The sequence below is a fragment of the Pongo pygmaeus genome, chromosome 16, assembly GCF_028885625.2.
Source record: "Pongo pygmaeus isolate AG05252 chromosome 16, NHGRI_mPonPyg2-v2.0_pri, whole genome shotgun sequence".
Lineage (NCBI taxonomy): Eukaryota > Metazoa > Chordata > Mammalia > Primates > Hominidae > Pongo > Pongo pygmaeus.
Window position 1 is genome coordinate 56,205,540 of NC_072389.2, and position 13,487 is coordinate 56,219,026.

Consider the following 13,487-nt stretch of genomic DNA (forward strand, 5'->3'; position numbering starts at 1 on the left):
GAACTAACTTAATAGTTCTAGGAGTGTTCTTGTAGATTTCTTGAGGCTTTGTTAAGAATTTTATCTAGTGTCATGAGGGCTATTGGTCTGTAGTTTTCATTTTTGTGGTATTCCAGTTTTGGTATCAAAGTAATACTAGTTTCATGAAATGACTTGGGAATGCGCCCTCCTGTTTTCTGGAAGAGTTTGCATAAAATTGCTGTTAATTCTGCTTTAAAAATTTGGTAGAATTTTCCAGTGAAACCATCTGGACTTGTAGATTTTTGGGGGAGTTATTAAATTATAAATTCAATTTTCTTAAAGAAAAATCTCTTAACTGAATTTTCATTCAATAGTTCAGTTTGTTGTTGTTGTTGTTGTTGTTGTTTTTCCCCCCCTTGGGACTTATCTTTGAGTCATGGATTATTCAGAAGAGTATTGTTTAGTTTTTGAGTGTTTAGAAAATTTTCTGTTATCTTTCTGTTACTGATATCTAGTTTGCTTTCATTGTGATTAGAGAAAATACTATGTATGATTTCGGTTCTTTCAAATTTGAGGTTTGTTTTACGGTTCAAGGCACAGTCTATCTTGGTATATGTTCTGTGTTTGCTTGAAAAGTTACTTTAAGTTCTAGGGTACATGTGCACAATGTTCAGGTTTGTTACATATGTATACATGTGCCGTGTTGATGTGCTGCACCCATTAACTCTTCATTTACATTAGGTATATCTCCTAATGCTATCCCTCCCCCGTCCCCTTACCCCACAACAGGCCCCGGTGTGTGATATTCCCCTTCCTGTTCCAAGTGTTCTCATTGAACCTATGAGTGAGAACATGCGGTGTTTGGTTTTCTGTCCTTGCGATAGTTTGCTGAGAATGATGGTTTCCAGCTTCATCCATGTCCCTACAAAGGACGTGAACTCATCCTTTTTATGGCTGCATAGTATTCCATGGTGTATATGTGCCACATTTTCTTAATCCAGTCTATCATTGATGGACATTTGGATTGGTTCCAAGTCTTTGCTATTGTGAATAAACATACATGTGCATGTGTCTTTATAACAGCATGATTTATAATCCTTTGGGTATATACCCAGTAATGGGATGGCTGGATCAAATGATATTTCTAGTTCTAGATCCTTGAGGAATCGCCATACTGTCTTCCACAATGGTTGAACTAGTTTACAGTCCCACCAACAGTGTAAAAGTGTTCCTATTTCTCCACATCCTCTCCAGCACCTGTTGTTTCCTGACTTTTTAATGATCACCATTCTAACTGATGTGAGATGGTATCTCTTTGTGGTTTTGATTAGCATTTCTCTGATGGCCGGTGATGATCTATTTTGCTTTTTCTGGGTGTTGTGTTCTATAAAGTCTGTTGTGATGGTGTTGTTGAGTTCTTCTGTATCCTCGCTGATTCTTGGTCTAGTCCTATTAATTGTTGAGAGAAGGGTATTGACATCTTCAGTTCTGTGGCCTATACTGACACTATGAGGGGGTGGCTTGCTGAACAGTGGGGAAAATCCTGACTCCATCAGGCTTCCACTGACACACTCCCATCAGAGAAAGGCAGGGACACTGTATTTCTCCTCGGTGGAGGTGAGGTGCAGGCTCCCTGCCTAGTCTCCACTGACACTGCAGGGGAGTAGGCCTCTCTACAGCTCAGTGGGGATGAAAGTCCTGACTCCCCACTCAGTCTTCTCAGTTGCCACCCTGCTGGGGAATTTGGGGTACCTCTTGTAGCCTAGTGAGGGTAGAAATCTTGATTCTCCACTCTGCCTTTGCTGGTGGGGTGGGGCTGCAGATTTTTCTGTGTGGTATTTGGCTGGAGTAGGAGGGTTATTGTCTGAAAGTTTTCTGTCCTCTTGGCTCATTGACTAGAGGGCAGGCTCCTCTTGGGGCTTTTTGTCTGTGCCCATTGGCATTTCCAGGTTCTGGCTCTCCACATCCAGTCTGAGGTAAACGAGACAACAGGTAATGTGCTGTATGTTTTATATGTAATATCAAGGGTTTTTAGGTATACTTAGTAGGAAAAATAGGGATAAATACATCTTCTCCATCTTCCCAGAAGCAGACGTCCATTACCATTGATTTTTGAACTGGGACTTATGTTACCTGTTCTTCTGGAGCTACCTTCCATTTTTTATAAAACCACCCTAAAAATTATCATACCATTTAAGGATTGAACTCATTTAGTCCTATTTCTTTTTCCTTCTCTTCTCTTCCTTCTTACTAGCTATACATTTTCCCTTGCCTATCACCCAGCCTCCTTTTCTTGCTGGTGCCGATATTATACCAAAGACATGAAATTATTCCATAAACACCATTTAGGAAAGCGTATTAGTCCATTCGCACGCTGCTATGAAGAAATATCCGAGACTGGGTAATTTATAAAGAAAAGAGGTTTAGTTGACTCACAGTTCTACATGGCTGGGGAGGCCTCAGGAAACTTAAAATCAAGGCAGAAGGCACCTCTTTACAGGACAGCAGGAGAGAGAATGAAGCCGAGTGAAGGGGGAAGCCCCTCATAAAACCATCAGATCTCGTGAGAACTCACTATCACAAGAGCAGCATGGGAGAAACTGCCCCCATGATTCAGTTATTTCCACCTGGTCCTGCCCTTGACATGTGGGGGATTATTACAATTCAAGGTGAGATTTGGGTGGGAGCACAGAGCCAAACCATATCAGAGAGATTTCATACTTCCTGAATTATCAGTTTGTTAATGATTCTGAAATAGGAAATTCCCCTTGACCCTTTGTGGGCTTTGAGACGTGTGCTTCACTTACTCATCCTGCAGCTCTCAACCCCTCGCAGGAGGGTGAGCATGCAGGTGAGCGGGTGCAGGAGCCAGAGTGAGTGCTTTTGGGCTCTGGTAGGAGCAAAACTCTGTATGGGCCCCATGGCAGCATCTAGTGGGGAGTACCCGTGACTCCTGAAGCCCCAGTGAGCATGTTACAGTGCTCTTTTAGGTCTGCCATCAGCAGACGGCTTAAGTGTTAACAGCTCAGTGGGCCGTTTTGTATCTGCACTCACTCCTGAGCTCTTGTCTGGTGTCCAGGAAAAATGAGGTCACACAAATGAATTGAAGGATGATAAATGCAGGGGATTTTGTTGCCAGTGAAAGTGGCTCTCAGCAGGAAGGGGAGCTGACAGGGGGACTGGGGCGGTGAAGGTAATGTTCTCCAGAAGTCCAGCCATCTCTGGCTGGATTCTTCTTTGAAGTTATGCTGTCAAGCTGTCCCTCTGAAGTAAAGCTGCTTCTCTCTGACATCCAGCTGCTTCTTCCTCTATGCTGGCTGAGTCTGGGGTCTTTATAGGCACAGGATGGGGCAGGGCAGGGCAGGGCCATGGGTGTTTTAGGAAAAGGCAACATTTGAATGGGAAAATAGGGATATAAGTTCTCACTTTGGGCCATGGTCTCAGGCTTTTTGGCTTGCGGGTGGGGCTTCTCCAGGGACCCCACCCTTTTCTGCCTAGAATTCCTCTGCCTCCTGTCCCTATCCATTCTTTCACTTACAGGATTGTATGTCACCTAAGTTAGACGTGTGACATAGACAAGCGTTTCTTTTTTTTTTTTTTTTTTTTTTTTTTGAGACAGAGTCTTGTTCTGTTGCCCAGGCTGCAGTGCAGTGGCATGATCTCAGCTCACCGCAACATCTGCCTCCGAGGTTCAAGCAGTTCTCCTGCCTCAGCCTCCTGAGTAGCTGAGACTATAGGCATGTGCCACCACACCTAGCTAATTTTTTTATTTTTAGTAGAGACGGGGTTTCACCATGTTGGCCAGGCTGGTTTTGAACTCCTCAGGTGATCCACCTGCCTCGGCCTCCCAAAGTGCTGGGATTACAGGTGTGAGCCACCATGCCTGGCCAATAAGTGTTTCTTAAAAGTCTCTTCTGTGGAATGTCTACATCAGAATCAGCTGATGCATATTCAAATGTATATCCTCGGGGACCACAGACATACTAAATCAGAATATCTCGGGGTAGAGCCTAGAAATCTGTATTTTTATGAAACACCTTAAGTGCCTCTTACTACATGTAGTAAGAACCATCATTACATGAGAACCATCAATAAGTGCTTACTGGAAAATAATAACAGGATGTGATAGTGCTTATAAAAACCAACAACCAACTCCAGAAGTTCAGAAACTTGTAAAGATATGCTGCTTTATATATTGTTAATGACAATGATGGGGAAAGCCATTCTGAATTATTGGTATAATTTTGAACCTAAAATACACAGTTGTATCTTTAATAATTTTTTCACCATGAGAGGATGTTTAATCTACTTTAAATTCACTCTAGCAGTAGGCACTTTGTTTAGATTTTAGTATAGTCTACTGTATAACTTGATATTTCTATATAAATATCTCTTTGTTTTATTTACAGGTATTAGGGGAATATTCCTACCTCTTAGATAAGGAAACGCCAGAGGAAGTTATAGCTAAGCTCTACAAGTTACTTATGAATGACTCTGTGTCTTCAGAAACAAAAGCCTGGTTAATTGCTGCTGTGACCAAATTGACACCTCAGGCGCACTCTTCTAATACAGTTGAGAGATTAATCCATGAATTTACCATATCTTTGGATACTTGTATGAGACAACATGCATTTGAATTAAAACATTTGCATGAGAATGTGGAACTTATGAAGAGCTTGCTTCCAATTGACAGGAGTTGTGAAGACTTGGTGGTAAGACATTGGTGTTCCATCTTTTTAAAAATTGCGTTGTCATTAAACAGAGTAATTCTTGCATTTGTGACATATCAGGAATATATCAAAATGTGGTTTCTGTAGCATTTAAGGTGAACTTTGGAGTTCCTTCTCACATTAGTATGACAGGGAGTCTGAGAGCTCCCAGCACTTTGGGAGGCCGAGGTGGGCGGATCACCTGAGGTCGGGAGTTTGAGACCAGCCTGACCAACGTGGAGAAACCCCGTGTCTACTAAAAATGCAAAATTAGCTGAGCATGGTGGTACATGCCTGTAATCCCAGCTACTTGGGAGACTGAGGCAGGAGAATTGCTTGAACCCAGGAGGCAGAGGTTGCGGTCAGCTGAGAGTGCACCATTGCACTCCAGCCTGGGCAACAAGAGTGAAACTCTGTCTCAAAAAAAAAAAAAAAAAAAAAGATTCAACCTAAAAAGGTCTTCACCAAAGCACATTATAGCCAAACTGACAAAAGTCAAATTACAATTACAAAGAGAGAATTCTAAAAACAGCAAGAGAAAAGTATCAAGTCACACATATAAGAGTATTCCTATCAGACTAATAGTGGATTTTGTAGCAGAAACCTTATTTTATAGGCAAGGAGAAAATGGGAAGATATACTCAAAGTGCTAGGAAAAAAAACCCAAAAACTGCCAGACAAGTAAGTATACTATACACAGCATAAAGGAGAAATAAAGTCTTTCCTAGACAGGTAAGACTGAGAGAATTCATCCCCACTAGACCAACCCTAAAAGAAATGTTTGAGGGAGTCTTACATCTGGGAGTGAAAAGATATCTACCAACATGAAAACACATGAAAGTATAAAACTCACTGGTAAGGCAGATACACAAATGAGAAAGAGAAAGGAATCAAATATTATCATCACACACACAAAATCCATCCAGCTAAATAATGAAAAAGGAAGAAAGGAAAAAATGTATAACAATCAACAAAATGACAGTAGTAAGTCCTCACCTATCCATAACAACCTTTAATGAAAACAGTTTAAATTCCTCAATTGAAATATATAGGCTGGCTGAATAGATAACAAAATAAGATCCAGCTATATGCTGCCTATAAGAAACTCACTCACCTGTAAAGACACACAGACTGAAAGTGAAGGGATAAATAAAAATAACCATGCAAACAGAAACCAAAAGCATGCAAGAGTAGCTCATGTTATATCAGACAAAATGGACTTGGAAAAAAAATATAAAGGAGATGAGAAATGTCATTATGTAATGATGAAGGGATCAGTTTACCAAGGGCATATAACATCTGTAAATACATATGCACCCAACACTGAAGCAAATATATATAAAGCAAATATTATTAAAGCTCAAGAGAGAGGTAGAACCCCATACAATCATAGTTGGAAACCTTGACACATCACTTTCAGAATAAGACAGATCATCTAGACCGAAAATCAACAAAGAAGCATCAAACTTAATTTTCAGTCTAGACCAAATGGACCTAACAGATATTTACAGAACATTTTATTCAACAGCTGTAGAATACACATTCTTCTCATCAACACATGGAATATTCTCCAGGACAGACCATATGTTAGGCCACAAAAAAGTCTCAACAAATTTGAAAAAATTAAAATCATAGCAAGTATCTTCTCAAGCTGCATGTAATAAAACTAGAAATCAATAATAAAAGGTACTTTGGAAACTGAACAAATATACGAAAATCAAAACAGCATATTTCTGAGTGATGATTAGGTCAGTGAAGAAATTAAGAAGAAAATAAAAATTTCTTGAATCTAATAAAAATGGAAATTCAAACACAACTTACCAAAACCTATGTAATATGGCAAAAACAGTGCTAAGAGGGAAGTTTATAGCGATAAACACATACATCAGAAAAGTAGAAGGATTTCAAACAAACAACCTTATGACGCACCTCAAGGGACTAGAAAGGAAGAACAAACCAAACTCAACATTAGTAGAAGGAAATAAATAGTAAAGATCAGACCAGAAATAAACAAAATGGAGACTTAAAAAAAAGATTAAAAAAAAATCAATGAGACAAAAAGTTGGTTATTTTGAACAATAAACAAAATTGATAAACTGCTAGCTACACTAATCAAGAAAGAGAGAAGATTCAAATAAGTAAAACCAGAAACAAAAAAGTAGACATTGTAATGGCTACCACAGAAATATAAATGATTATTAGAGACGATTATAAACAACCGTACACTAACAAACTGGAAAACCTGATGGAAACAAATAAATTCCTGGACACATCTACCAAGATTGCACAAGGAAGAGATAGAAAACCTGAATGAATGATGACATTGAATCAGTAATAGTAGGTCTCCCAACAGAGAAAAGCTTACAAGATGGCTTTACAAATGAATTCTGGCAAATTTATAAAGAAGAACTAGCACCAACTCTTCTTAAACTAGTCCAAAAAAATCGAAGAGGAGGACATTCTTCCTAACTCATTTTATATGGCCAGCATTACCCTGATACCAAAACTAGACAAGGACACAACAGCAATAACAAACTACAAGCCAATATCCCAGATGAACATAGATGCAAAAATTCTCAACAGAATACTAGAAAACTGAATCCAATAACACACCAAAAAGATAATACACTATGATCAAGTGGAATTTTCCCAGAAATGCAAGGATGGTTGAACATACACAAATCAATAAATGTGATAATTCACATTAACGGAATAAAGGACAAAAACCATATGATCATCTCAATAGATGCAGAGAATTCATTTGGTAGAATCCAACATCCCATCCTGATAAAAACTCACAAGAAATTAAGCATAGAAAAAAAATACTCAACATCATAAAGCCCATATATGACAAACCCAAAGCCAGTATCACAATGAATAAGAAAAAACTGAAGGCACTTCCTCTAAGAATTGGAAAAAGGCAAGGATGCCCACTTTCATCACTCCTATTCAACATAGTACTAGAAGTCCTAGCCAGAGCAATTGGGCAAAAGAAAGAAATAAAGGGATCTAAATTGGAAAAGAGGAAGTCAAATTGTCCCTTTTTGCAGATGACATGATCTTATATATAGAAAAACCTAAAGACTCCAACAAAAAGTTCTTAGAACCAATAAAAGAATTCAGTAAAGATCCAGGATACAAAAATCAACATACAAAAATCAGTAGCATTTCTATACACCAAGCCAGAAAAAAAAAAAAAAAATTCAAGAAAGTAATGCCATTTACAACAGCTACAAAAATAAAAAATAAAAAATAAATAAATAAATACAATACTTGGAATAAATTTAACCTGGGAGGTGGAAGACCTCTACAAGGAAAACTTCAAAACACTGATAAAAGAAACTGAAGAGGATACAAACAAATGGAAATATATCCCTTGCTAATGGATCACATGAATATTGTTAAAATGCCCATACTACTCAAAGCAATCTACAGATTCAATGTACTATCAAAATACCAATGACAGTCTTCACAGAAATAGAAAAAACAACCCTAAAATTTGTAGAGAACCATGAGACTCTGAATAGCCAATACAATACTAAGCAAAAAGAACAAAGCTGGAGGCATCACATTACCCAATTTCAAAATATACTACAAAGCTGTAGTAACCAAAACAACATGGTATTGGTATAAAGAAAGACATACAAACCAATGGAACAGAGGGAACCCAGAAAAGAAATCCGCGTATTTACGACTAACTGATTTTCGGTGAAAGTGCCAAGAATATATATTGGGGAAATGACACCCTCTTCAATAAATAGTGTTGAATTGAAAAGCCTTGATATCAGCATACAGAATAATGGAACGAGATCCCTATCTCTCAGCATATAAAAAAATCAAGTCACATTGAATTAAAGAATTTAATGTAAGATCCAAAACTATAAAACTACTAGAAGAAAACTTAGAGGAAATGCTTTAGGACATTGGTCGAGGCAAAGATTTATTATGGCTAAGACTTCAAAAGCACAGGCAAAAAAGGCAAAAATGACAAATGGGACTGTATTAAGGTCAAAAACTTATGCACAGCAAACGGTACAATCAATAGAGTGAAGAAACAATATGTAGACTGGGGAAAAATATTTACAAACAAGGGACTAATATCCAGAATATGTAAGGAACTCAATTCAACAGCAAAAACAAAACAAAACAAGACAAAAAACAAATAATCCCATTTAAAGATGGGCAAAGGTCATCAACAGACGTCTCTTAAAAGAAGATACACAAATGGCCAACAGGTAAACAAAAAAATGCTCAACATCGCTAATCATCAGGGAGATGTAAATCAAAACCACCATGAGATATTATCTCATTTCAGTTACAATGGCTGTTATCAAGGAGACAAAAAATAACAAATGTTGCCAAGGATGCAGAAAAAAGGAAACTCATGCACTGTTAGTAGGAATGTAAATTAAGATAGCCATTATAGAAAACAGCATGGAGAGTTTTCAAAAAACCAAAAATTGTTTCAAAAAAAACAACCCAGTAATCCCACCCCTGGGTATTTATCCAATGGAAAGGAAATCATTATTTCAAAGGTATACCTGCACCCCCATGTTCACTGCAGTACTATTCACAATAGCCAAAATGTGGAATCAACCTAAGTGTCCACCAATGGACACATGGATAAGGAAAATGTGGTATGTATACACAATGGAATACTATTCAGCCAAATAATATCCTATAAACATAGATGGGACTTATTTCACTATGAAGTAAAATAAGCATGGCACAGAAAGTCAAATATTACATGTTCTTATGCATATGTGGAAGTTAAAAATGTTCATCTTATGGAGGTAGAGAATAAAGCTGGGAAGGGTCAAGGGGCAGGGAAGAAGAATGGTTGGTTAATGGTTAGTAACATACCTAGATAAGAGGAGTAAGTTCTAGTGTTTGATGGCACAGTAGGGTGACTATAGTTAGTAATAATTGTATAGTATTTGTATATTTCAAAATAGAAGATTTGAAATGTTCCCAACACAAATGATAAATGTTAGAGGTGATGGATATCCTAAATACTCTGATTTATGTATTAGACATTCTATGCGTGTATCAAAGAAGCATATGTACGCCAGATATGTATGTCTTTTAAAATCAACAAATAAGAGAAATTCCTCAATTATTCTGTATTAAAAGAGACTGTCACAGGATATAAATATCTTCACTGCAGTTTTCCAGAGGAGACACTCTTCTTCCTATTTAGAATCAGTACTGGATTACAGGCGTGAGCCACCACTCCCGGCCAGGTTGAATCTCTTTGAGGAGCTTTGAGCTTCCTGCATATGGATGTCTGTATCTCTTGCAAGACTTGGGAAATTTTTAGCTATTATTTTTCAATTAGGTTTTCTGTGCCTTTGCCCATTTTGTCTTTAAACTCTCAAAATTCAAATATTTGTTTGCTTTATGTTGTCTCATATGTCACGTGTGCTTTCTTTATTCTGTTTTATTTATTTATTTTTGTCGGTTTATTTCAAAGACATGTCTTCAAATTTGGAGATCCTCCCTTCTCAATCTAGTCTATTGTTGAAGCTCTTGGTTATACTTTTTATTTCATTCATTGAATTCTTCAGTTCTACGAGTTCTGTTTGTTTCTTATTTATGTCTACCTCTTTGTTGAATTTCTCATTCAGATCATGAATTGTTTTCTTGATTTATTTTTGTTTTGTTTATCTGTGTTCTCTTGTATCTTTTGAGTTTCCTTAAGATCATTATTTTGATTTTTTTTTCAAGCATTTTATAGATTTCCTTTTTTTGGGATCTGTCACTGGAGAGTTATTGTGTTCCTTTGGAGGTTATGTTTCTTTGCTTTTTTATTTTTCTTGTGTCCTCACATTGACATATGTGTATCTGGTATCATAGCAGTTGGTTCTAAGTTTATGGATTCCTTTTAGTAGGGAAAGACCTCTCCCTACAGATTTATCTGTGATGTTGGTTAATAAGGTGCTTGGGCTTTGGGCTTTGATTCTGGATGGGCACAGTAGTATATTTTCCAGACGATTTCTTCAACTATAATCATAATCAGTGATGTCTGTGAGTTCCTCAGTGGTGATATGGTTTGGATCTCCTGCCCAAATCTCAAGTTGAATTGTAATCCCCAGTGTTGGAGGTAGGGCCTGGTGGGAGTTGTTTGGGTTATGAAGGCAGATACCTCATGGCTTGGTGCTGTCCTCGTGATAGAGAGTGAGTTCTTGAGAGATCTGGTTATTGTAAAGTATAGCACCTCCCCCTAACACACACACACACACACACACACACACACACTAAAGTATAGCACCTCCCCCTAACACACACACACACACACACACACACACACACACACACACACACACTCTGGACTTTCCCTTTCGCTCCTGCTTTTACCATGCTTCTGCTTTACCTTCCTTCATAAGTAAAAGCTTCACACACACACACACACACACACACACACACACTGGACTTTCCCTTTCACTCCTGCTTTCACCACACACACACACACACACACACACACACACACTGGACTTTCCCTTTCGCTCCTGCTTTTACCATGCTTCTGCTTTACCTTCCTCCATAAGTAAAAGCTTCCAAGGCCTTACAAGAGCTGAACAGATGCCAGTATCATGCTTCTTGTACAGCCTGCAGATCTGCGAGCCAATGAAACCTATTTTTTTTTCTTATAAATTACCCAGTCTCAAGTGTTTCTTTATAGCAGTGCAAGAACGGACTAATAGAATGGCTTAGGCTGTGGTTGTTAGTGGAGGCTGTAGAAAGGCTTTGCTGAGGATAGAACATTAGGTGAGTTGATCCTTGTGCACCACTGGTAGCAATGGTTGGCTGGGCATAATGGTTGTCAGATCCCTGGGCAGTGTGTATGGGTCCTGGCAGTGGCAGGATTGGGTGTGCCAGTCCTTGGGCCTCCAAAGATGGCATGCGCACATGCCAGTGGTGGCAACAGTGGGGTGCACACAAATTGATTTTTAGTAGTGATTCATGAATCGGGCAATATCTCATTAGTATTATGCCACATTTTCACCTTGATTTGTGTTAGCTTACTGGTTTATTATAAACTATATTGCAGAGGATACAGAGGAAGGAGATGCATATGGCAAGCTATGGAGGAGGGTTTTCGGAGCTTTTGTACTCTCCGTGGCCATACCACTTTTCAGGAACCTCCACATGTTTGGCTATCTTCTTTTAATCTTCTTTGAAATTCTGTGTCATTTTATTCCTCCTCTATTTGAGAATCCAAAAAAGTGGTTTTCCCTTTTATTTTGTCAATCTACTTGTTAAAGTCTTTACCATTTTGGAGCTTGATCACCCACCTTTTAGTTTCCCACCTACTTTTTGCCACCACCCCTTTTAACCCAAAGTTCTCACTTAATACTCACTCTCTTTATTTCATAGCATGATCTCCCTCAGGTGTAAATTAGAAAACTTTCTTTCTTTTTTTTTTTTTTGAGACGGAGTCTCGCTCTGCCACCCAGGCTGGAGTGTAGAGGCATGATCTTGGCTGACTGCAACCTCTGCCTCCCGGGTTCAAGTGATTCTTCTGCCTCAGCTTCCTGAGTAGCTGGGACTACAGGTGCGCACCACCATGCCTGGCTAATTTTTTCTGTAATTTTAGTATAGACAGGGTGTCACCATATTGGCCAGGCTGGTCTCAAACTCCTGACCTAGTGATCCACCCACCTTAGCCTCCCAAAGTGCTGGGATTACAGACATGAGCCACTGCACCTGGTCTAGAAAACTTTCAAAGGTAATTAGAATTATTCAAATTAGCTGAGAAAGAGAAAATAAAGGGTATTATTTCCACTAATTTTGACTCAGATTTTCATGACTTGTATTCATTTTGAACATTTCTTCATTAGTTCTTTCAGTAGTTCCTCAAGGGCAGAGGCCTTGCTTTAGTATTTGGTGGGCATTCCAGAGATGTTTATTGAAATGATGAATGAATATGCTACACATAGTATTATACTAGGGAGTAACTGCACTTCCCTTTTCCTCCAATAAAAAATAATGATGTTGACATGGCCTCAGCCTCATCTCAATAATCTTTTTTTTTTTTTTTTTTTTTTTTTTTGAGATGAAGTTTCACTCTTGTCACCCAGGCTGGAGTACAATGGCATGATTTCGGCTCACTGCAACTTCCTCCTCCCAGGTTTCAAGTGATTCTTCTGTCTCAGCCTCCAGAGTAGCTGGGATTACAGGCACCCACCACCACTCCTGGCTCATTTTTGTATTTTAGTAGAGACGAGGTTTCACCATGTTAGTCAGGCTGGTCTCAAACTCCTGACCTCAGGTGATCCACCCACCTCGGCCTCCCAGAGTGCTGGGATTACAGGTGTGAGCCACCACGCATGGCCTAAGAATCTTATTTAAGCAAAACCTTTCCAGATTCAGAGAGTGAGGTGCCATTTTTATGTTTGATAATTATTTGCTATTCTAAATTATCTGAGCTATTTGTATATACTTGGCTAAATCAGGAGAGGCAAGTCTTTGGTTTCTGAGGTCGTCACTGCTCTCTCCACTTGTTTATCTATCATTTTTGTTCATCTCCTTCTTTTCTCCTTTCCCTGTCATTCTTTCTTCATCTCTTATCATTTATTCATTAAAAATTATTCTCTTAACACTTTTCCTGGTGAAATTAAGTAATTTTCCATAGATTTGTGAAAAAGCATTTTCAGTTATGTTAGGATAGTTAAATCAAAGGCACTGTGGGAGGCTGAATAATGGCCCTTGCAGAGATGTCCATGACTTAATCTCTGGAATTTGTGCTTGTTATCTTAAACATTGAAGGGAACTTGGTAGATGTGATGAAATTAAATATTTTGTGATGGGGCAGTT

General features: G+C 38.5%; 1 protein-coding gene across 4 annotated transcripts in view; it reads left to right on the forward strand.

Annotated features, from left to right (window-relative positions):
• Window positions 1-13,487, forward strand: part of AP4E1 (adaptor related protein complex 4 subunit epsilon 1) — a 97,620-nt gene that overhangs the window by 45,682 nt on the left and 38,451 nt on the right. For all 4 annotated transcript variants that reach the window (XM_054451044.2, XM_063652237.1, XM_054451046.2 and 1 more), the window contains exon 14: window positions 4,371-4,673. In XM_054451044.2, the coding sequence (XP_054307019.1) occupies window positions 4,371-4,673 (303 nt within the window). The remainder of the gene's footprint in view (window positions 1-4,370; window positions 4,674-13,487) is intronic.